This window comes from Lasioglossum baleicum, chromosome 10 (assembly GCF_051020765.1).
Source record: "Lasioglossum baleicum chromosome 10, iyLasBale1, whole genome shotgun sequence".
In the NCBI taxonomy this organism is placed as follows: domain Eukaryota; kingdom Metazoa; phylum Arthropoda; class Insecta; order Hymenoptera; family Halictidae; genus Lasioglossum; species Lasioglossum baleicum.
The window spans coordinates 2574320-2599466 of NC_134938.1; the positions used below are offsets into that span (position 1 = coordinate 2574320).

A 25147-nucleotide genomic window follows, 5' to 3' on the forward strand; every position below is an offset into this window, starting at 1 on the left:
GACAGTTACGGAGAGAATTCTGTAGACGGTTACAAAGACCTGCGAACAGTGTGCTGCGATCGGTTCGTTAACCGAACCTCGCTTCTGCCTTGGTCTCTTCCTCTTGCTCGTCACAATCCCCCTTTTCCGGCATAGGCGAGACCGAAGCAAGGCTGTCCTTGCAATTTGTTGGCGATGCGATCACAATGTTGGCAAAGTACAATTGTAGGGAGAGAATACTGTTTGTGTTCGAAATAGTTGTCGCAGAAAGTACAGCGGACTTGTTAACGTATTCTGCGCTGATTATATAATTATTTAATTACAGAAATATTATGTTTGTCCTTATATAACGCTAGACAAATTATACATATTATATTTGTATAGACGTGTATATGGGGTAAGGATTGATCAGTTGTTTCACACGTTGCAGAAGTTGCAGATTAATTAAAATCCTGGTTTTATTAAAAAATTCATAGTACAATAAAAAGTACAAACAATATTTTCAAAAAATGTTCGAAATGTTATCGATAAAAATATTGTTCAGTCTCGGAAGATTTACAAAAATTAGTTATACTTATAACAATATTTAGACATTCGAAAAAGGACATATAGAAAAAATGCATATCCCTACATTGTATGTATGTAGATTGCATACTTCATATAATAACTTAAAAAAAAAAAAACGTAATGGAAACGCTATTGTCGTTGTCACACAAGCGATCTCTCCGAAAGGATTTCGACTACGGCGAACATTTTTCAAAAAAGTACAAACATACAAAAGCGAAATTGATTACTATCTAATTGGAAATAACAAAGAGCTTTTGGATTGCAACATTTAATATTCATTCTTTATGTTCCTTCCGTGTGATAAAAATCATTGAACATTTTTCTTATATGGGCGTACAATATTACAAACGACGGTGCTCTCACCCGCCTCGAGAATAAAGCTGCATAGGTACCCTCATCCGAAATAAATATCGGAATAAAACTGTATCGTTTTCTATGTTCGATACCAGCCATAAGAGATCAAAGAAGAGTCTCTGCACACGATATGAGTGACATTTTTGTCTCGAAGTTCTATCGGGACATTGCAGTACTTCGAAGGGGATGCCATTAAACTTTAGTACGTGTCATTTTAAGTACAGGGGTACGCGTGTACTGTTTCACGTATATTTAAGTAGACGTGTACTAACGCATTCGCATTTTAATTCGTATTAATGTTTAGGATACAGATACTAATTTTCGAAAGCAGAATATAGGTGTATAAAATTTCTTTCCACGTCTTTCGTTTACAGTTGCAGGCATCGAAGTGTAATGAAATGTTAAATGTCTGCGTAATAATGGAATTTATTATTGTACCATCAACCGCGGAATAAATGAATATCAATGTTCTAAAAATTATACAATTTAAAATGAAGATGCATTAATGCACGTGTACTCAAATACACGTGAAACAGTACACGTACACACGTGTGTTATCAACACAAGTTCAAAACCACGATCTCTGGATACCATCGACTTGGAAGAAAGCTGAAACGACCGTTTCGACCAGATTGGTATCAATTATTCGATTTTGATCATCGTATTTTTCATAGTATATTCCTTGGTGAACTCCGTCACTATGTTCTTGATAGACACAACTGGTAGAGGTGGTAGCGGTCCGGGGTGTCTCTTCCTATGGCAAATCAATCCGGGTTTCTGCGCGAAAGCCTGTCCGCAAATATCGCAGATGTACGGCCTTTTCCCGGTATGAATGAGGACGTGCTGTTCCTGCGCGGTCTGCCTGCGGAACGATTTCCCGCAGACCGGACAGGGGAACGGTTTCACTCCGGTGTGCACCCTCATGTGAGAGTCAAGATCACGGCCCCGAAACCTTTTGCCGCAAGTCGGGCAGAGTACCTTCTCCCTGGTCTCGTGCCACGTCAGATGCTGCTCGAGATTCTCCTGCGTGGTCATGCCTCTCCGGCAGATCCGGCAGATGAACTCCGGTTTGTAGTGTCTGTACTTCATGTGGGCCTTCAGCGCGTGGAGGTTCTTGCTGAAGTGTCCGCACACGTCGCAGACGATCGGCGGCGCGTCGCTGTGGTTCTGTTTGACGTGGTGGTTCAGGGCCTTCTTGATCTTGAACTGTTTCCCGCAGACGTCGCAGGCGAAGTTGTAGTTGCTCGTGTGCAGCCGTATGTAGTGGTTCTTCAGCGTGCCCTTGTTGTTGCTCTTGTACTCGCACACGCTGCAGTCGTACACCTGTTGTCTGTGGATCTTCTCGACGTGCGAGGCCAGGTATCGACGAAGCCGGAACGTCTTCGGGCAGTCCGCGCAGCTGTGCCGGTGCTTCTTCAAGTGCTCCGCGAGGTTGCTCTTCTTCGAGAACTTGCGGCGACAGTGGTCGCACTCCAGCCGGCTCGTTACCGCTCTTTTCTTTGTTCGCCGATCGACACCACTCGCCGAAGACAATGGTTGTTCTCTCGTCTTGTCCCCGTTGTACTCCTCTCGGCACACCATCACCATCTCGAAGTTCTCTTTGTCGATCCAGTCCGTGTATCCCACGCTCGCGACCGAGCAGCTCTTGTACTCTTCGCTCAGGGGATCCAGGATCCTAAAACAGACAATTTACGGCTCGGGTTACGATCGATTCGTCAGCGAACGAGAACGTCTTAGCAATTAACGGTCGAAGAGAAGGGATCGTCCGCAGGAAACCTAAACTTGCGTAGATCACTAGACAGAGAATCGTTCATCGACTGGAGACGATGCTCAGAAACTTGTGTTTCGTAGAATAACCTAAGTTCGTACCTTTACGTAGCTTTAAACGATCCGACACACTCGCAGCCTGGAAATGATGAAAAGTCAGAGATTATTATCGTTTCTGCGGCAGGGTGTAATACAGCAGACATACTTATCTGGGTGTTCTAATACTTTTCGTTCTCTCGGGAACTCTCGCAGTCCCCCGACGTAATTATCGGTCTCAAGATCGATCGATCCTGACAGCGATTCAACTGGTTTCAACAATGATTAGCATACAAGGTTCGTGTACGTTTCGGGGTGGGGACAGTTCAGAAGATCGAACTCAGTAAAAATATTTATTTCAAACTCAAAGCTATACACAGCATTTACGTGTCTTTACGAAGGTATTACACTAGGGTATTGATTTTAGAAAAATAGCCGTCGTAGGCGTGCGCTTCCATCCACGTGAGCTTCTTTTTCCATTGTTTTTATAGGGGATGCTGTCGTATGGTTATGGTACAGTTATTCTTGGGAGGACTAGCTCGCAAAGAAAACAGGCGTTACGCTATCAGGGTGATTGAGAGAGGAAGTGTCAAATTTTCAAGTTGAATCGGTGCAATTTGCGAAGCGATCGGTGGACGAATTAATCGAAAACGATTTCGCCTGTCCTAGGAAGTACTCTGCGCTTTTAAATCCGACAGGCTTCTCCTAAATCACCCCGTGCGCGTCACAGTGTACAGATAATAACAAATTCACAGAGCGAAAGAGTTCATTGAACGTTGCACAACTCGTGCCACCGATGACGTTGCGATTGCTCTTGGCGTTTATGTAATTTATATTCTGATCGCCGAAACACGCGTTTGTCGTGTCCAGAAGCAAAAGTAACATTTATTTCAGTAGCGACGGTTTACGTTGGATTAAATCGATTTAGATTTTCAGAATGTTGGTCGTTACAGAGGTGTGCAATTTTATGCTACATGAATTACAAATTCAGTTCTTCGAGGGTTATGTAGGACACCTTTCCTTCCGCATAATATCAATTAGAATTCTCGTCAACAATAAAACTGTTCAATAGATCTGTGGCTAAACTTGGCTCGTAGACTTTGTAGGTTCGTCGAGAGGACAGTTCGAAGAGACAGTTCGGCTTCACCTGAGGAAACCAACAATTGTTTTTAAGTTTTTAGAATGTAAGCCTGTAGATTTTGACAAGAAAATTCGGAAAATCCAAGTTCAACACGCAGAAATTTTGAACTAGTGGATTTCTAAGATTAAAGCTTAGATTTACTGGATTTTCTCGTAAAAATCTCTAGGATTACATTGTAAAAAGTTGATAACTTTTGGTTTCCTCGGGTAAAGTTCAGCCAACTAGTTGCATCCGACAGTAGTTTATCAACTGACAGTCGAACCGAATCGCACGCACGATCGAGACATTAAACAAGTACTGTGAATTACTGTAAATGATTGTAAAGTCTTGTAGATGAAGTGTTCCAATTGAAAATGCCGCGACGTGCGACACGAAGTGCCGTGGATTATTCGTAACAGTATATTTCCCTTCATCTGTACGTCTTAAATTTACAAGGCTGTTATTATATTGTACATCTTACGCTATACTTACAATTATATGCAATACGTCTAAAAATAATTATTGTTTGCTATTCCGCGTTTTCGATCATTAGATCTAGATGGTATACAGATTGCTCTGGAATTCTGTTCGCGTCCACTATTCAAGACATCTCCGTCCTCTTTAACAAACAATAAGATCAACAGAGAGATATTTTTACTCGTTGTTGAAGCTTGGTTTCTAAATTTCAGCAAATATCGTGTACAATAATCTGTTTTCGAAAAGAACGTGTTGGAAATGGGAACATTGGGTTTAATGTTAATCTGTTAATTGAATAAACCTTTAAGTCTAGATACTCGCATAATTGAAACCTGTCGAAAATGTATAATTTTTTTATCTATTATCAGAACACTTTTGTTCTTCTCGTAGGAATTCAAAAACAAATGAAGAATTACTCTTTCCTTCTAGATTTCTCTGTCAGAAGAAATAGTCGAAGGCTAATAGTCAAAAGAAAAATTCAATAAAAGACCACGAAGTAAAAAATGATATTCCCAATTATTATTAATTCTTCAACAACGAGTAGATATTGATCGTTCATTTAGACGCGACAAGTAGGACTCCACGATCGAAGTTTACAACCAACATTCCACGCTACCGGAAGCCGTTACGCAATAACCGTATCGATATGCAAAGGAATTCAAATCATTCAAGAGATGATTAACATGTTCGTCATTTATTTCTGAGAATCGCAATCTTCCATTGCATCTGGAGACAGACAGGTTAATTTTATACGTATTATTGTTGCTCGAAGACATAGTGCTGGAAAATCAAATTGTCGGTACATTTTTTTAAATATTTTACAGGAACGAAGACTAATCAAGAGGCCATGTTCAATCACGAGGCCGAACAGAAGTGTTTCGTTGGAAAAATGTTTCTATTAAAAATTGTATACAAGACTTTACTAAAAATATGTTTTCCTATATGAGAGTTTATATCGGAGAGTCTCGTGTGATTTATTGTTTAAATTTATTAAGTGACACGTTAATATATTTATAATGTGTTGATCTATTACGTGGTGTTACAGATAAACAAGTACCCAGCAATGGTCCCCGCCATTCGAGGTCAGCAACAGGTTTTTCAAAACATTTTTACAAAATGTTACCTAGTACTTTTTGAAACGCAAACCCCATTTCAAACACGAAAACATGTTTTCAATAAAGTCGTACAGTATTTGGGGGGAAAGTTTGGAAAAATTCTCTGACCGAACACGACTGCTTGAAACAAATGACAGCGACGAGCATGTTAATCACCGTCTTTCCCGAACCGACGAGAAACTTTGATCGACATTAAATCCGAAACAATGTATTTCCATAGACGGAGGAGGACTCTACGTTTCCTCTTCGATCCTTTCCTCGCTTTCGCGCGCGCTGATTTCCTGAACGTATCCTTCCGTGAACTCTTTGACGATGTCAGCGATAGGCATGACGGGTAACGGTGGATGGGGCCCGGGATGGGTCTTCCTGTGGCAGATGAGGCCCGGTTTCTGCGTGAACGCTTTGCCGCAGATGTCGCAGACGAATGGTCGTTTCCCGGTGTGTATCAGCAAGTGCTGACGCAACTGGGACCTCCTCGCGAAGGGCTTGTTGCAAATCAGACAGGAATGCGGCTTGCATCCAGTGTGGACGGCCATGTGCCTCTTGAACGAGTCCTTCTTGGTGAACGTTTTCCCGCACTCCGCGCACACGATCTTCTCCCTCTTCTCGTGTTGCGTCAACAGGTGCTGATCAAGATTCTCCTGCGTGACCATGCGTCGCTTGCATATGTGGCACTCGTATTTGGGCTTGTAGTGCGCCCACTTTTGGTGGACGTACAGCGAGCCGCTGTTCTGGCACAGTTTGCCGCACACGTCGCAGTTGATCGGCCTCTCCTTGTGGTGGAAGCGGACGTGGTTCGTCAGGTCGCCCTTCACCTTGAACTTCTTCGAGCAGAACTTGCACTGGTGCTCGTACCGGTCGGTGTGCTTCCTGATGAAGTGCGACTGCAACGAGTGCTTCGACCTGCAGACGAACCCGCAGGTGGCGCACGGGAACAGCATATTGTTCGGCCGTTTCCTCGACCATGTCTCGTGCTTCCTCTCGAGATGCGACGCGAACAGGCTCTTCTTCAGGGTCCTGTAGTCGCAAACCGCGCAAATATACGCGCCGTCCTCTTGTATGCAAACCTTCTTCTTGTGCGTCCAGGCGACGTGCTTCCGGAACGAAATCGCCGAGCTGAACATCTCCGAGCAAACTTTGCACTTCAACGCCCCGCCCGAGTTTCTCGAGATCTTTCTGCGACCCCTCGTCGGCGTCCCGTGATTGTTCGCCGCTTCCAGCATGTCCTCCTCCAGGTACTCGACCTGCTCCACGTGGTCCGATTGCTCCGCCTGATCCACGTCTTCGATCTCCTCCAGCTGCTCCAGCTCTTCCTGCTCGATGTAATCCGGATCGTCAACGACCTGCTCGTAGTCCATCTTCTTCTCGTCCACCTCGGTGGACATCAGCTTCTCTATAGTCACCATGCTACCGTGAACCTTCACCTGATACAAATCCCCGATATTATCGTGCTCGTCCTCGATCGAGCCGTTCAAGATGATCGGTTTCACGTCCACCTCCTCCTCCTCCTCCTCTTCCTCTTCCTCCTCGTCTCTCTGCTCGGACGTTCCGTTCAGCAGGTGGTCCTCGTCCTCGTACAACTTCTCGTCGGACGAGTCGTACGGCAACTCGTCCTCGTTGTAAAGGTTCTCGACCTTGATGAAGTGGTGGTGCTTCTCCTCTTCGATCTCCGGCTCGTCCATCTGCTCCAGTATCTCTGCGTCCGGCAGCGGCGCGTCGTCTTCAGGTACAAACGCGTAGTACGGCTTCCCGTCGAACTCCAGGATCTGCCATTTTCTCATAACCACCGACTCCTTGTCGTAGAGAAAGATGCCGCGCGAGCTCAGGCTCTCGGCGTCGTACCTGAAACATCACCGATCGACAGCGTTAATTAAGTTAGCGACCGCGGGGGTTGCGACGCGGCGCCGAACTGCAAGAAGCGGTTTCAAGCGGGACGTTTCTTATTCTTACGTGCTGCGGAAACCGTGAAAGGTCGTCGCGAAACACCCTCGCGGAACGTTGTTACGCGGAGGCTGGTTAGAGAGAAGGTGAGAAAAAGAGAGAGAGAGAGTTACACGCGGAATGGTGGGTTTCGTGGTTAGCGGTCACAAGTCAAGGCCACAACGAGCTTAGTCTCTTGCAGATTGGAAAACTGGAGGACACTACTGTACCGGATTAGTCGTAAGGTGTGCTTTACAGTGAGAGAGTAATCAGGGTGAAGCGATGGCTGGGTGGTGGTCGACTACTCTGAATTACACGTGTGTTGTCGATGGGACGAATAATACTTTATTCCGATCACACGGCGAGAGCGTTACATATCTTACAAGTAAACAATCGTCGACAGACCTCATTCAACGATCTTCGTCAGGAATCTCTTGCCATCTGTTCTAGACACTATCGAAACTCTGTTCGTTGTTCTGTACGGAAAGTATTGTTCGTATAACGCTTTTGTGAACAGACTCGTAAGATAATGTGTGTGAGATGATTGTTAGAATCTTCCTCCCGTTTCGTAATCATTGCGAGAGAGTTGGAATGATTTCCGCATGAAACGAGATAATATGCTGAGAAATAAAATATACGTCAAGGAACAGATGTTGCGACTAATGCAAATGTTTGTTGTATTATTCGAGAGTAACAATATTTCAAAGGGTTAATTTTTCATTCGAACGACAGAACTTCAGCAAGCATTTCGAGTCTGTACACGTTCACAACTCGTACAGCCCGCCGTTCATTCTCCACACGCGTTCGTTCATTTGCTCATGAACTCCTTCAAGATGTGATCGATATGCATGACCGGCAGAGGCGGCAGCGTTCCAGAATGTATCTTCCTATGGCAAATGAGGCCAGCCTTCTGAGCGAAGGACTTGCCGCAAACGTCGCAGACGTAGATCCTCTCTCCCGTGTGCAGAAGCAGATGCTGGCTCATACTGCTGTGAGTGGTGAAAGCCCTGGCGCAGACCGTGCATTTGTACGGCTTGTCCCCGGTGTGAATTCGCATGTGCTTCCTGAAGTCGTAGTTCTCGAAGAAGGTCTTGCCGCACTCCTCGCACACGCACTTCTCCTTCTTCTCGTGCTGGGTGAGAACGTGCTGGTCCAGATTCTCCTTGGTGACCAGTCGCCTGTGGCAGACCGGACACTCGAACTTTGCTTTGTAATGAGCGTGCTTCTGATGGGTGTACAGACTGTGGCTGTTGCGACAGGTCTTCCCGCATACGTCGCACATCACCGGCGGCTCCCGATGATTCAGCCGAACGTGCGTCGTCAAGTCACCCTTGACTTTGAACTGCTTGCCGCACTGTTTGCAAGGGAACTCGAAGTGTTGCGTATGCTTGCGCACGAAATGAGACCTCAGCGTCTCCTTGCGCGAGCAGATCAGCCCGCAGATCACGCAGGCAAATTTCAGTTCGCTGGTGGTCGACTTGCTCTCCTCTGATCCGTCGTGATCCTGGGCTAGATGAGCGATCATGCTGGACCTTCTGCTGCAACGGAAGTCGCAGATCAAGCAAGACAGAGGTGCCTGCTTCGGACAGGGTAGCTTCACAGTCAAAGAGTCTTCGGTAGACAGCTTCTTCTCCCGAGTCTCGTGTATCAGCTTGTGTCGTTGTAGGATGTACTTCCTTTTGAACTGTTTCTTGCAAACGTCGCAGCTGAACGAGTCAGAATCTTCTTCTCGTATTACTTTCAAGTCCTCGTATTCAGGGAGCATCCTCGCGGAAGCTGGTCCCTGCCTAAAACAGGAAAGAAGCTCGCGTTTATTAGGGTTCCAGGGTTAGATTGCTATATCGGATATTGGTAATTACTTACATTTGGAGTAAATAGTCACGACGAGTTTCGTACGAGAAGATAACATGTTATCATTGCGATAAAGTAATTTATAGTTGACTACGATAGTACAAACGAGTTAAATGATTTATATCGTGAATAATGGAAGTACAATTGTGACGATGCTTGTAAAATTTAGTTTGTTAAGATCGATTCTTCAGCGAATGTTGTTACCAACAAAAAGTCATTCGGATTCTCGCAATCTCGGTTGCATTCGTGGCGGACTCGTTGAAAAATTACGTTATACGATGTATTTTTAACTGCGTCGTCAATGGTGTGGAATGATGTGACAAAACCCCATAATAGAGGCAAACGTTTCTCTTTATGGCATTTGAAGGACGCGCGGTATCGATTAATCGTTAAAGATGAGCTTGCCGTTAACACTTTCCCGAGACGGGTAATACCGAGCTTCCTGAAACATGGGGATAGAAATGCTTACTATATTTAAATATAGCGTACGTTTACATAAATAATGTTCACTGAACGTTAAATCGATCCTCTGAATCGGATCAATTTAGACGAAAATGCGTGTACCACTTACCTGTAGTTTAACAAAGGCATATTACAATTCAACAAGGTTTCATTATCAAATCATTATTTCTTTTACAGAGATCATTCTTAAAATGTAATTAAAACTAATGTGATGGATCTGTCTTTCGGAGCGTGAAAATAAAAGTAATCTGTTGAGTTTTCGAGTTAATTGTATTGTACAAATGAGAACACACATTCGTTGGCATCGTAAACCGTTTTATTCCGAACCATCGTCGACAACTAAAAGTACGAATCGTCGATTAAACAATATTTCAATAAAAATATGCTATTCTCCGAAGTGTTCGTGATCAAAATATTTTCCCCGATTCTCCCCTTGTATACAATATATATTACAGCGGATTTTAAGCCACGTCCTAAGTAATTCGTTTTTACAAGATATTCGTTTAAATTACACTGTTTAAGTATAACCCTATGAAATTACTTTCTATCGGCACAAGGGATCCGTGCGCGCGTACTAGTGCCCGTAAAGAAACATCGCGACGCGAGTAACTAAAATTTAAACAAATTCAATAACTAAAGATATATTGTATTCCGTGAACAATGATCGTTACAAATTTTCGTAATGTAAGTAAAAGAACTATATTCCTATAACAAATCAAGGAAGAACGCACTTCCCGTAGAACTTCCTCATACTTACACCAGTCTAACATCGTTAAAAGATAGAATCTCGAAGAGTTTTCATGGGAAAGCTGTGCTTCGAAAAGCACCATTGAAAGTCCACTTTAACAAGAGCAATGCCTCTCTAGTAGTTCATAATCTCACAACAGAACATTGTTAATAACTAAAAAACGATGGATGCGCAAGGTAGAAAAATACTCGAAGATCAACTCTGTAAACTAGAGAAAATAAAAATGGTTATGCAATCAACTGGTTTTTGGCGAGAACGATATCAACGGAATGGTCAATGTTTTTCAATGAAAATTGAAATACTATCTCACACGTATTGTCGATGTCTCCTAACGTGCTGCTTGGAAAGAATGCGAATTCAATTCGCAAAAAAGTCCGATCGATCAGGTGCACGCAGTTCAGTCACACGCATTCTCGCTATTAGCAGAGAAAATTACCACCACTGCTTCAAGTGTACCGCATCATCGCATCGTGTGACGGTAAACTTCGCTCCCTGCCGCCCCCCCCCCCGGACTGTTCCGCGTCACGCGTTACCAGACACTGACAATACAACACCTTCATTCATAAGCCCATACCACCTACAGTGATCCACCATTCTTCAAGCAATAAAGTATTCAAAGAAGGAACAGGTAACAGTCTAAAGTCTGTTTCTGCCAACTACTCGTAAAAAGTATAAACCTACACAACCATTCACGCATGAGTCACTCGTTAATGTAAAATAAACTGTGCTCGATAACATTATCACTTATGAAGGCTAGCTGATGTACAGTTAGTCACAAAAGTCTGCACTTGATAAAATTTCAAGTATTCGAGGTACGAGGTTCTCGAACATTTTAGGGACATTAATCGATGCTCGATATTAGACATATCGATATAAAATATAAAAATATTTCAGTCTATAAATAGCGTTTAGCGGACTGCGAATTTTATGCACTTATTACAGAAATGAGTACATAGGTCGAATGCAAAGCAGTAGAAACATTAGAAAAATCATAAGATGCTATATATACGTATATATACTGTGGTTGCTGTGTCTTGCAATTAATGTAAATAATTCAATGTAATCAATTTCCAGATAGATAGAAAAGAAGAAGAAACAGCGCAACTGTACCAACAGGTGAATACCCATAGAGTCTTTGCAAATACTTCAAATTTATCAGCGTTGAACGAACTGTACCGGCAAGGCTAATACAAAGATAAAAAATAACTGTATGAATTTGATTCTGATCGTAAAAACTCGGCTGGTGGACTATTAGAAAGGCATTACTGCGTGGTTCGGCCAAAATCATTCCTTCTTCATGAAGTCGCTGAGAATGTGCTCGATATGGACAACGGGTAGCGGAGGGTGCACGCCAGGGTGCGACTTCCGGTGGCAGATCAAGCCGGGCTTCTGCGTGAACGTTTTGCCGCAGATATCACAGATGTACGGACGTTTCCCCGTGTGGATGAGCAAGTGTTGCCTGTAGGCTGTGCGGCGAGCGAACGCTTTCCCACAAATGTGGCAGGCGTACGGTCTGTCTCCGGTGTGCGTCATCATGTGCTGTTTCAGCCGATGATTCTCCGTGAACGACTTGCCGCACTCCTCGCACACGAAGCTCTCCCGCCTCTCGTGCTGCAGAAGTATATGCTGATCGAGATTCTCCTGCGTGACCATCCGTCGCTTGCAGATCTCGCACTCGTACTTCGGCTTGAAGTGCGCCCACTTCTGATGGACGTACAGGGAGTTGCTATTGGAGCAGGTCTTGCCGCAGACGTCGCAAACGATCGGACCTTCCTTGTGCTTGAACCTGACGTGCAACCTCATGTCGCCTTTCACCTTGAACTTCTTCCCGCAATACTCGCAGTCGTACTTGTACTCGGACGCGTGTTTCCGCTCGAGGTGCTCCTTCAGCCTGCGTCGATTCTGGCATTTGAACTCGCACACGTCGCAGGAGTACTCCTCCGGTTCCGTCGTGTACCTGTAGCTGTTCTTCCTCCTGCCTAAGCACTTGCTGGAGTGTTTTCTGCTGATGTGCGAGTGCAGGGTCGACTTGTTCGTGCTCTCGTAGTTGCAGAAGTTGCACGCGTACGTCAAGTTGTACTCCTCCTTCACGTCCTGCTCCTCCGTCTTATGCTCGAGCGCCACGTGCATCTTGAACGCGACCAGGCTGCGGCAGATCTTGAAGCAGACCTTGCACTTGTACCGCTGCGCCTGGTCGTGCACCGCATTCCGGTGACGCTTCAGCATCTGTATCACCGGGAAGCAGATGTTGCACTCCTCGCACGCGTACACCTTGTTGTCGTCGTTGCGAAGCTCTTCGTTCAACGAAGACGCGTTGTCCGTCTCCTCGCTCTTGATCTTCACCTTGCCGAGATCCTCCGTGGACCGTGACAACTCCTCCTCCGCTGGAATCATGCACGGCTCTTCCAGTTCTTCCGGGTCCGTCTTCAGCACCTCCTTCGGCGACTTCGTCGAGAACTTTTCCGGTTCCGGGATCTTAGGCGGCTGACTCGCTGGAAGGAAGGCATAGTAGAGGCAACCTTCAACGTCGACGATTTGCCACGGTTGCATCGGTATCGATTCCTTGCCGTATATAAATCGGCCGTCCTCGTTTAGCGTCCTGGAAATCACAGAACAGTCAGTTAGGTATTTTACGAACGGCTCGGGGTGCAGGGGAGTTTTTTTTTTGTTTTCATCGACGATCGCGATTGCTCGGTGCAATCCCTTTTACAGATTACACGGTGCACTCTTCCGCAGAATTGGAAGAGCTTTATTTGTTCCCAAGTCCACGCCACCTACGAATTCTGCAATCTTTTTTCGTCGATGTTCGTTTCTTTCATACTGTCCACTTAGCGAGTTGTGAACAGACAACAAAGGGAATTAGCAGATCTATATTATTATTAACGTCAACGAAACATTCCCCACGGTTAGAGATAATATATTAAACGACTGCGGAAAAACTCGGAATACTTGTTTCACGTATACATATATACACTCTAACTATCGCATACAAATAAAACAATTCAACAACGATTCTCTGCTGATTTTCGACAGGTAAGATGTCCTTGTATTTGTATAAACGTTAACAACGTCGATGTAAACGAGGAAATTATCTTTCTCTTACAAATAATATAACAAAAATCATTAGAGTCTAGAATGAGATACAAATTGTCAACCGATGCGGAAGCACCTGCGCGGTGCTCGTATATAAACGATCCTTCGCGAGGAAACCTAGTGTTTCCGTGAGCATGGTTGCACGTTAGCGCAATTAGCAAATTAGGAGAAAGCAATGGTTAATGAGTTAAGGTGAACGAAACGTAGTAACTACGGGCAAATTTGTTTACAGTCATTTTCTTAGCTGCTAGAAGAACAAAAATTAAATAGACAATTAATTACACGAGATGATACATTACACGGGATACTTGAAGTCATCTCGATATTTCAGTATAAAATCAAAATTTCGCATCTTTATCGCTACTAGTATCTTGTAGATAGAGTTATTAATCATTAAGAAAAATCAGATCATTTGTCTTACATAAACTTTTCGAACATAAAGAATTCTTGCACTCTCAACTAATCAAAAGGGACGTGATCGCATCCTCTATTCCGAGAGTTTCGAATACGACGTTCCACATGGAGGCTGATGAAACCGCACATACTGTATGACAAAATAAACGAACTAAAGAAGCCACGTATCTTTCGAAAGCAGCACTGCGCACTCCTCTCTCTTTCTCTCTAATTAGTCCAACAGTGTTGCGAGAAACCCTATATTTATTTCCAATGCACGGGTCTTCATGAACATCAATTTTCTAAATGACTAGAACATGAAGAGACAACTGAGATTCCAAATCAGGCCGAGTTCCAACAAACCTCCACCACCTAGATTCGAACGAGGAACAGTTTCACGTGTCACAGTTCTTTCTCGTAGCAACGATCAGATTCGTTCGCCCGCAGTGTCCACGCGAGTCGTGTCCACTTCAATGCTCCTTCATCACGTCATGGAGTATGTGGTCGATCAGGACTCTTGGCAGTGGCGGATGCGATCCGGGATGGGACTTTCTGTGGCTGATCAGTCCGGGCTTCTGCGTGAAGGCCTTGCCGCAGATGTCGCAGACGTAAGGTCTGATTCCGGTGTGAATGAGCAAATGTTGCTTCAAAGCTGTCCGACGAGCGAACGATTTGCTGCAGATGGTGCAGGTGTACGGTCTCTCGCCAGTGTGGATCCTCATGTGTACTTTCAGCCGGCTGTTCCTCGTGAAGGTTTTCCCGCACTCCTCGCAGACCACGCTCTCCCTTTTCTCATGCTGCCTGATCATGTGCTCGTTCAGATTCTCCTGGGTGACCATCCGCCTCTTGCACACCTGGCACTCGTACTTGGCCTTGTAGTGGGCGAACTTCTGGTGCACGTACAGCGAGTTACTGTTCAGGCAAGTTTTCCCGCATACGTCGCAAATCACCGGTTGCTCCTTGTGACTGAACCGGATGTGATTGGTCATGTCGCCTTTCACCTTGAACTTCTTGCCGCAGATCTCGCAGGCGAACTTGAAGTCGTCCGTGTGCCTCCTGGCGACGTGTATCTTCAGCTCGTACTTGCTCTTGTTCTTGTGGTCGCACTGGTTACAGTAGAACAGCTCCGGCAGGCCGTCCGGTGTGCAGGGTTTCTTTACTCTGTGTTTCCTTTTGATGTGCGAGTACAAGGACGACTTTTTCGTGGTCTTGAAAGCGCACTCGTTGCAGGAGAATATCTCATTCAGGTCCTCCGCCTTGTGCTGGCGCTTGTGGTAGTACAACGTGCTCTTTTTCGCGCACTTGAAGTCGCAGAGATCACACTGCTCCTCGACGGGTTTCTTGCTTTCCTTCTTCGACGGGCGAATCGTTACTAGAGTAGGCTCCTCCTCGCATATCACTTCCACCGGTGCAAAAGCAACAATGGGCTCTTCGTCGTCTCCTTTATACTCTTCGAGACACGCTTCTGGTACATCCTCGGATTTCGCTTTTCCACTTCGCTTCGAATCCGTCTCTTTGAGCTCAGACACCTGATGATTCCGGTTCATGTGGGAAGTTAAAGTTCTTTTCGTTTTGCACACGAAGTCGCACAGGTTGCACTCCAAGCTCCTGGGTTTCGCGTTTCTACTCCTCTTGCCGCGTTTCCTTGAATTCGGCTGACTTTCACAGAGATCGCTGGCTTTGCACGTATCCTCCTTCGGCGAAGGCAACTTGTGCTTCTTCCGAACGTGAACCGTCAACGTGGATCTTCTGCTGCACCCGTAATCGCAGAAGCTGCAGGCGTGCTTGTGCTTTTCGGACGGTTTCGCCGGCTCCACTCGTTTCTCTCGTTTCTTCGACTTCGATCGGGAAGCTGGTCCGTTGCTTAGGCCCTTCTTACGAAGCCATGAGATCAGATTATGCGATATTTTGTGACGATTCAGCATGCTTTCCATCGGGAACTCCATCGTGCATTTGTCACAGGTGTACAAGTTCCACCCGCCGCCATGTTGGCCCTCGTTCGGCTCGAGTTTCACGGACGATAGAAATATTTTCTGATCCTCTTCGAATTTAACTACACCTCCTGACGTGGACATCGACGAATGCGCTCCATCGATGGATTCGTTCGGTCGGCGAAATTGCATCGAAGTTGAGCCCTTCTTAACGATGAATCGACCAGAAGTGTCCATGGTTGAAGCGTCCTTGGCGTAGACCCATTCCCTAAAACATAGGAAAAGGACAATTAATTTCGGAAAACATAGTATTACGACTGGGTACATATAGGTTACTTACTCCAGATCTAAGGCGTCTTTATAGACATTCGAAATACATGTTTACAGTTTGACTTGGATGTCTGTGTGTTTTATAGACTGCACTTTAGCTTGTTTTGGCTTTTATTTGCTGTTTTGAGTAATTTTCTCTGTTGTATAAATTCTGGTTAAAATTCCAACTTTCATACGGACGTACAAATCATAGAAATAATATATGCAAGTTGCCTGTACAAATACGAAACGAAAGGCCTTATAAACGAAACAACAGTACGGCAGAAGTAGAAACATAAATAATAATACCATCGAGCGGAAACGTTAATCCGTCGATAATTAAAAGATTAAGTACACGATACTTTGCACCTTTCTAACAGTAAAATACTGCGTTACTAAATTCTACGATATGTCTTCAGACATGAAATTTCATCACGGTATGAGTATTCGTAAAATATATTTATGACACTTCCTTCGATACAAGAAAATATCCGAAACAGTCTCAATTTGATCAAGTTCTTATTAAGTTGATCAAAATATGCAACTCTGTTATATTCTTCGGCTTTTACGGATATCATAGACATTTTCTTGTAACAGTCACCGCTATCATCAACCTGCTCTTTATGCGATCCAACGCCGTTTCACTTCATTTCCAATAGACTGAAAACGACACACGAAGGAAACAGAATTTTATTAGGGGATTTGCGCAGCCTAACTACAACTAAATGTAACAATAAGTAAACACAAGCTCAGCTCGGTCAGGTCAAAGTGGGAATCACAATACGCGCTTAAAATCTAGTTCCACGGGGTTACTATGACATGTCTGTCTGAGAGTCAGTCACGCCGTCTACTCCCGTGTCAACGACGCCTTTGTTCTTCCCAAGAGGTATAGGAGGCGAAGACAAATGCGCATCGGGATGCTTCCTCCGGTGCTCGATCATGTAGTACCGCCTTTTGAAAGACTGCCCACAGAGATCACAAATATGCGGCCTCTCAGCCGAGTGGGTCAGCAGATGCGTGTTCCTCATGTGCGACGTGCGGAAGTTCTTTTTGCAAATGTGACAGGTGTACGGCTTGACCCCGGTGTGTGTGGTCACGTGAGTGGCCAGGTACCTTTTCGAGGCGAACACTTTGCCGCACTCCTTGCACTCGTACGTTCTGTTATGCTGCTTCATGTGATTGTCCAGGTTTCCCTGCGTCAGGAGTCGTTTGTTGCAAACGGTGCAGTGGAACTTGTACTCGTTCAAATGAGCCACCTTCCGGTGCTTGTACAGGGAGTAATTGCTCGTGTAAAACTTGCCGCACACGTCGCACATGTGCTGAGACGTGCCGTGCGTCCCGATGTGGAACTTCAAGTCCCATTCCATCTTGAAGCGCTTGCCGCAGTGCTCGCAGGCAAACTTGTAGTCGTCGGTGTGCCGTCTGATGTAGTGGGACTTCAGGTTGTTCTTCGTCTTCGTACGATAGTCGCACTTGTCGCAACAATGGAGGAGGCTCAAGTCCACGTCCTGGTGCACGAGTCTATGCGCCTTCAAGTCGCATTTGTACTTGAACGTCTTGTCGCAGGTCGCGCACTTGAACGGCCGATGGAAACTGTGCTTGCTGGTGATGTGTCTAAGGATCTTGCTCTTCTGCTCGAACACCGTCTGGCAAATGTCGCAGGTGTAGGAGCCGTCGTGAAGCTTCTTGTATAGGTCTTCTTGCTGGCCGGAGCTTTCATTGGTTCGCAAGCTGTCCAAGCTGCTGTTCTTCGTCGACCCGTTCTTCCTCGCGTTCAACACTGGCGTCCGGCTCGCCGAGACACTTCGTACCCCCTTTTGGAGAACCGGGTTCTCTTCTCGAGGATTCGGACGATTCTCTGGTTCCTTTTTGTTCGGACACTTGCTACGTTTCCGGTTCTTTGAAACTCGAAATGCTATTCTCCTCTGATGAATAGTCGGGATTTTACGTGGAGCTTTCGGTTCGCTAACTCGTTCATCGGGGGTGTGCTTATTCTTCCGTGTTATATGTTGCGTTGATATCCTAAAACATGAATGAAACGTGTCAGCGACTTGTTTTCGTGTCAGTCTAGGTACAAATGCATATATCGCGGTACAGTATATCACGCAATAAATAATTTCTTTTTCACTGAATAATAATCTCCGTATATTCTTACAATAATCACAATGACTCTTTCATCGAATGAAAGTCAATTTTCATTTTAGTCGCTACATATATACAACGAACTACGAATCGATACACCTTCCAACTGCGAGCATTAATCAAACGTGAATGACATTCTCGAGAACTTGGGACATATTAAACTTATTCCTCGTCTTGCCAGAAATGTAATATGTTAGGCGTAAACTAAATTCTTACGTTCATTTAACGTTACAACTACCAGATGTGACCGAGATATGTTGCTTCGTAATAACGACAAGATTACAATTGTTATTTCAACATGTGCTCCATTTCAAAACTTGTACGAAAACGTTTATACAATTTCAACAATTGCAAAAGAAAATATCCGTAAGAAATTCTGCCCCATCCGGTAGTTATAGCGTTAAAAGGAGGTCCTTTCAAGTTTTACATGCTTTTACATAAATAAATTGGGAAATTGAACGAAATGGATCTTATATAATTGACTAGACAATGTATGTTTCTATGGTCCTTTCCGTAGCAGAAGATCTAGTAAAAGACTTAACGAAACGACTCAATGTACGACGATTTACAATCATCGTCGGTTTAAAGCTCAACTCATACACGATTTCGCTTGTAAATACATTCACAATTAAATTCATGTTAAACCACGGAACGTCATTAGACTGCAGACCTAATAAAAACGAGTACATCAGATACAAAACGATAAGAAAACCGATTTTTAAATACTGTTATGCTACTGTCGAGTTATTAAACCTATCAAGGGAGGAAATACATTCCTAATTCGCTTCTGTTTGCTGGACGTTCAACATGATCGCCCTAGTATAATGTATCTCTCAAAAGAATAGGCCAATGGTAATGCGATGAACAAGTGAAAAGAGTCAAACCATTAACGGGGCTAGACTTGTTTCGAGGATTGGAAAGCCCAAGATTGGATCCACGAGACTACTCGCTTAGGAAACATTGTACAACGTTTTACAAGTGCAGGAGTACTGTGGCATTTCATTCAACCAATAGTAGATCAGTCTTTACTAGAGCTGTGCAGGAACCCGAAAATCGTTCGGGTCGGAACGGATTCTCGACCCGCCCTGACTTTCAAGAACCCGACATACACACCATTTCCGGGTTCTCGCACACTCTTGCCTTCGCTTAAAGCTGTTCACGCGTCGTCCAACTTAACGTTCTTCGTGACGCTGTGGATAATATTAGTTATGGACACGGAAGGTAACGATTCCGTAGCATCTGGATGCTTCTTCTTCCAGTGCACGCTAAGGGCCGGTCGTTGGGTGAAACTTTGTCCGCAAATCGTGCATACGTAGGGCCTAACACCGGAATGCGTCAAAAGGTGTACTTTTCTGCTTGTCGCACTGGCGAACGTCTTCTGGCAAATCTGACACGAAAACGATTTCTCGCCGGAATGCGTCCTTATGTGCTTTCTGAGGCCGGACTTGCGGGTCAGTCCGAGCCCGCAGTGCTCGCAGATGAACTTCTGGCTGTGCTGTTGCATGTGGTTGTCCAGGTTCTTCTGGCTCTGCAGCTTCTTGTTGCACACGGTACACGGGAACTTGGGGTCCTTCACCGTGTGATTGTAGTTCTTGTGGAAGTACAGCGATATTTTATTCGGCACTTTCGCGCCGCACACGTCGCAGATGCACGGCTCGCCGTCGTGGGTCACTATGTGCTTCATGTAGTCGGCTCTTACGCGAAATCTGCGGTCGCATTTCTGACAGGAAAATGGAAACGTATTGTTGTGCTTGCGCATCACGTGGATCTGTAATAGAAATCGCTAAGGTAAACACCACGGACAGCACATCGTGGCTGGGCTGTCTAAAAAACAATCGACGCCGATTACATTGAAACAAAATCCGTTTCAGCACACGGAAAATATTTTTCTTCTACGTAAATTGGATTTTAGTAGTAAGGATAGCAAGGAAGGTTGCCATGTCTAATGGTGTCTCAAAAATTGTTTTCTTCTTATCGGAGCTAACATTAAACCCACCACTTTCATTTAATAGTTAACGTTCATTTGGCATTTCACGATTTTAAACCATCAAAATGCTTTCATTTAGTATAAAAATGAAGAGAATTTTTATATTTTTATACGAAAACCTTTCCAGTTACTTTCAGCCCTCGATGCGTTTAGCGTTTAACTTGTAAAATCCATTTTTAAATAAAGCAGATTCAGAATCATCCGTGACATAGTCAAACTGAACTTGGTTGAAACCGCAACACTTTGAATGTTTAGCAAGGATACGCGGTAGAACGTAAAGTCGACTTACCCGTAAGTAGGAGAAGTGGACCGTCACGAAGTCGCAGTATTGGCAATTGTGCAGAGGCGCGTCTCCGTGAATAGTCAGCTTGTGTTTGGTCAATGCTCGTTTTTGTTTGTACTTCTTGGAGCACATGTCGCATTGGTAGTCCTTGAAGTTGTGCCGTAGCAAATGTTTCTTGTAATTCCGTTCGAAGATCGTAGTTTTGCAGACGTCGCAGTAAATTTTCTCGAGTTTCAGCGTTTCTTCTTCGTATCTCTTGTTCTCCTTCTTCTGCTTCAGCTTCTCTTTCATCGACGTTTTCGCAGTGTTCTTCGATCTTCTCGACAACGAAGCCGTCAGCGATGATGGCGTTTTGACTAGAACTCTTCGTCTCGTCTCTCTTCTCTTCAGTCTCTGCAACCTAAACAAGCGGAAGTATATTTTAAATCTACAAGCACGGAAGATCTTTTCGCTTCTTCATTGGAAACAGAAACTTCGCCAATGCACGTTCCGAATGACAAACAAACTGTACCGATTTCGTTCACCGATGTGTCGAGTACTTACGACTACGGCGCTAGTTAATTGACAAAAGGCGGTCAATGATCAGGGTAAGTTGCGTTTCTTTTTTATTTTGTGAGGCTTATTACTACCACGTCAATGTTTCTTATGCTACTTGAAAGAGTTGTGTGATTTCTCCCTCAGAGTTAATGAAGAGTAAAAGCGTTGTTTAAGAGTGTGAGAACTAACGGCTTCTATGCAATTTCTAATTGCTGATTAGATGATATTGATAGTTTCTGTACTTACAACAAGACACAAGAGCGGCGTCTTCGAGAACGTCGACCTAGGAAACCCAAAAATAATATGTAGAATGTAGAATTCTGGTACATATATCGTTCTGCTTTGAGTTAGGGTACTTACATTAATTTCCAGCGTCGTGCCGGGGACATGCGAAAACGATGAAAACACTGGTCACACAAATTTGGCACTTTGCACAACGGAAGTGGCAATTTACCATTGTAAAGTCAATGAAACATGCTTTATTTCAATATTTACGAAACAATTTCTTTCAAAAAAATGGTAAACGCTATTTTTATCAAATAGAACTTTACGCACACAGAGCAAAATGAATTATAAATTATTCAAACCAGATTCTTAATTTCTTGTCATAAATTAGTAGAACTTGCAGTTGAACGTGGACTGATCGGACTCTGACTCTTCATGTTCTTGATACACGCGTACAACCACCCCTGACCGTGGAACCAGCAGTCGAATCACTTCACGAAGTGTGGGACTTGAAGTGCATCTGCAGCAAGTAGTCTTTCTTGAATGTACGGCAGCAATATGTGTCGCGATGGTTTTGACACATACTTAATTCATGAATGGTTGCTTCTTAATTGACGAATTGTTGGCAGTCGAAGACACCCCCACACAAAATGAGAAAATGATTCGTTCACTGAATAAACGACAAAGTTAACAGAAGATGCAACGGTGCATCCGATTCTGTCGTTAATTGCACCGTTTCAGGTTCTCGCTGACGTCCGTTCATCTCACTGACTAAATCACTAATCTCACTGCCTTCAACAAGTAAAAAACTGGCATATAACACTGACGTCCATTACTTCCTGTTTCACTTGCTTCCCGTTTGTTAACAAATAATATTTGTTGACGATTCGTCTTGTAAGAAAATGGCGAGAGGCCTCTCGTCCTAAAAATGAAAAGAAAGTTTGTTAATTCGTATAATGTATGATCTCCCAGCGGATTTAGAAAACAAAATTTGTCCCTGCATTTTAGAGAAATGGACAAGAGAAAGAAAGCATGGAAACTTTGCTGTAAATACCAATCATTTTATTTTCGACCCGCAGGGAACAAATTTGCTTCATTGAACATCGACAGCTATGGTTACCCACGATCGGAAGAAATGCTTGTCCTTTATACAATGTTAACAACGTAGCGTGCAAGAACTGAAATGTTCGACGTAATATTGTATGTGTATACATATATTTCTTTCTTCAAATTTACAGGCGATATAAACTTTTCTCCGTAAGAATATGAATATTTATATTACACTTCTGTATTACCCTTATATTTGTATATATGTAAAAGCTATTTTTTTCGCAGATCGACGAACGAATTATATTGATTCTCCTGTACCATCGAATCGCAATACAATATCTAACCTACTTCTTCTCACAACTCCTGATCTTATCTGTCATCGACCTCTTTCCGAAGAATTCTTAAATGAAAATCAATTTCATCATACACGACAAAAGCAACGAACGTGAAATATTTCGTTTTCGATATGGAAACAAAACGAATTGAACGCTCAAGCTCGTTAATCTTTATTACTGGTCCAAGATGAATCAGAATCGTTGCAACGAGCTCGAGCGGGCAATTGATTTCGCAACGATGATAATTAAAGCGGTAAATTAAGTTGAATGGAAGACTCAAGAAACGAATGAAACGTCTTGTTACGTCACAACTATTGGAAGGTTGATACATCCTATCAGTGAAATGTCTAATTTTGAAGGAAAGTATACATATTTACAACAAGTTTATAAGTTATACTTACTAAATCGAAGATCACCACGATTTTTAGCTTTCGACACGCTCCTCTATTACAAAAACGTTACGGTTATCATTTACAGAATACTGAATTTATAAATATTTAAATTTGAAAAAATTCCACCGATGTTCACTTCGCTCGGTTCGAATCGAGACAACAATTCGATTAACAGTAATGACTGGCTGTTCGTAAGATCTACTACAAACAAACTGTAACCGTCGTTTGGTACTACAAAATGCACGTTCACGAATTGCGAAATACTGAAAAAGAACAGGCTTTCTGACCGCGATGACGTACTACCGAGCGTCGCGCGAGGAGGTGTAATGGTTAAATTTTTAATAGTTTATATCTCCTTAACGCATAGTTTTTTTTAAAAATTTGTTTTTTAATATTGCATTGTCACCCAGTTGTGAGCTATGTTTAAAGTTTCAAGTCTCTAGCTCATCGGGAAGTGGTTTAAAATTCGATTACAAGATTTGACGCATACAACAGCGACACGGCAAGCTAATATAAGCGTGGTAAAATGAACAAGGTTCGCGAGAATAACGTGTTACAGGTATATATGCTGGCCGTATAAAATATCAAAAATGCAAATTGTAGTTGAAACTATTGCCCTGGACAATTCACCGGTCGCTCGAATCGGTTACACTCGTCATCAAGAAGCATATTCTTACGTATCACTATTCGATCTCGCGCGCACAACAAAATGAAAACAATAGAAACCATCCTAAACTCGTCTCAAAAAAAAAAGAAAAAAAATATAACAACAACTGAACGCGATACTGAGCGGAGAATCCCTCGGTCTCGCAGATGGTAACGTGTTACGATAAAAAGAAAATTTACAAAAGTAACTCTCGCGATAGTGGTCAGCTCGTTACTTGCTGCTCTTATTCACAATGATCTTGTCTTGCACTCCGTGAAGCAGATTGGTGATCTTGATGGGCGGAGGGGCCGGGTGCACGCCGGGATGCTTTCTTCGGTGCAGCATCATCGGCGACCTCTGCGTGAAGCTTTGCCCGCAAATGTCGCAGACGTAAGGTCTTTCGCCGACATGGGTCAGCAGATGAATCTTCTGGGAGCTGAGACAGCCGAACGTTTTCCCGCAGATCGCGCAAAGGTAGGACTTCTCCCCGGAATGAGTCCTGAGGTGTTTGGTCAAGCCGTACTTGGTCTTGAACTCCATGCCGCATTGCTCGCACACGTACTTAATCTTGTGCAGCTCCATATGGCTGTCCAGATTCTTCTGGGTCTTGAACTTCTTCTTGCAAGTCTGACACTGGAACTTCTTCACCTTCGTTTTGTGCTTGTAATACTTGTGGAAGTACAGGGAGCTCTTGCTGGGGTACGAGGAGCCGCAGATGTCGCAGACGCAGGACTCCGTGTCGTGGTCCTTCACGTGGGTCGTGTAGTCCGACTGCACCTTGAACATCTTGCCGCACTGCTCGCACTTGTAGTTGTAGTCCTCCGTGTGTTTGCGGATATAGTGGATCTTCAGGTATGGCTTGGTGCGCGCCTTGAAGTCGCAGAGGCTGCACGTGTGCCAGGTGACCGGCTCGTCGTGGATCTCCATGTGCCTAGCCAAGTGGGCGCTGGTCTTGAAACCTTTCGAACAGATCGCGCACTTGTGCGGCCGAGAGTTGCTGTGCTTGTACATGTGTCTGGTGTGCTTGCTCTTCCGGTCGAACGATGCGTAGCAGATCTCGCAGGTGTGCTTCTTCTTCGGCGGCTCCTCGAAGGACAATAACGGCGACGACGTCTTCTTCCTCTTCTTCTCCTCCTCCTGCTTTTTCCTGAAGTCCAACGGCGTGTCGTCCAGGTCCTCCAACTGGTCCCCGCTGTCCTTGCCCTTTTCAGAGGACTCCGTCGACGTCATCATCGTCGTCGTCGCTGTCGGCTTCGACGAGGACGTCGTTGTCGTGTCGTCCTTCGCCGTTGAAGCGTTCGACACCTCGCCGGGCGGTCCTGGCTCTTTCATCATGAACATGCTCAACGAGGTCGGTATCCGAAAGTAATTTTCTTCGAGTTTTACTATCAGAAAAGTCGGAGCGAGTGGGTCTATCGCATTGTACCT

General features: G+C 44.3%; 2 protein-coding genes across 7 annotated transcripts in view; both read right to left on the bottom strand.

Annotated features, from left to right (window-relative positions):
- LOC143212765 (uncharacterized) overlaps positions 1-25147 on the bottom strand; it is a 77150-nt gene that overhangs the window by 10053 nt on the left and 41950 nt on the right. Inside the window, exon 5 of one of the 6 annotated variants that reach the window (XM_076431885.1) lies at positions 3044-7257. The exons of 1 other annotated variant lie outside the window; for it this stretch is intronic. In XM_076431885.1, coding sequence (XP_076288000.1) covers positions 5649-7257 — 1609 coding nt within the window. In that variant the 3' untranslated portion in view covers positions 3044-5648. 4 more of the 6 variants (XM_076431890.1, XM_076431884.1, XM_076431892.1 and 1 more) reach the window with 4 other exon arrangements.
- On the bottom strand, positions 18151-22056 carry LOC143212772 (zinc finger Y-chromosomal protein). The gene is made up of 3 exons (XM_076431909.1): positions 21318-22056; positions 20541-20934; positions 18151-20032 (listed from the first exon to the last, which is right to left on the bottom strand). The coding sequence occupies exons 1-3, from the start codon at positions 21398-21400 to the stop codon at positions 19421-19423; spliced, it is 1089 nt and encodes a 362-aa protein (XP_076288024.1). The 5' UTR covers positions 21401-22056; the 3' UTR covers positions 18151-19420.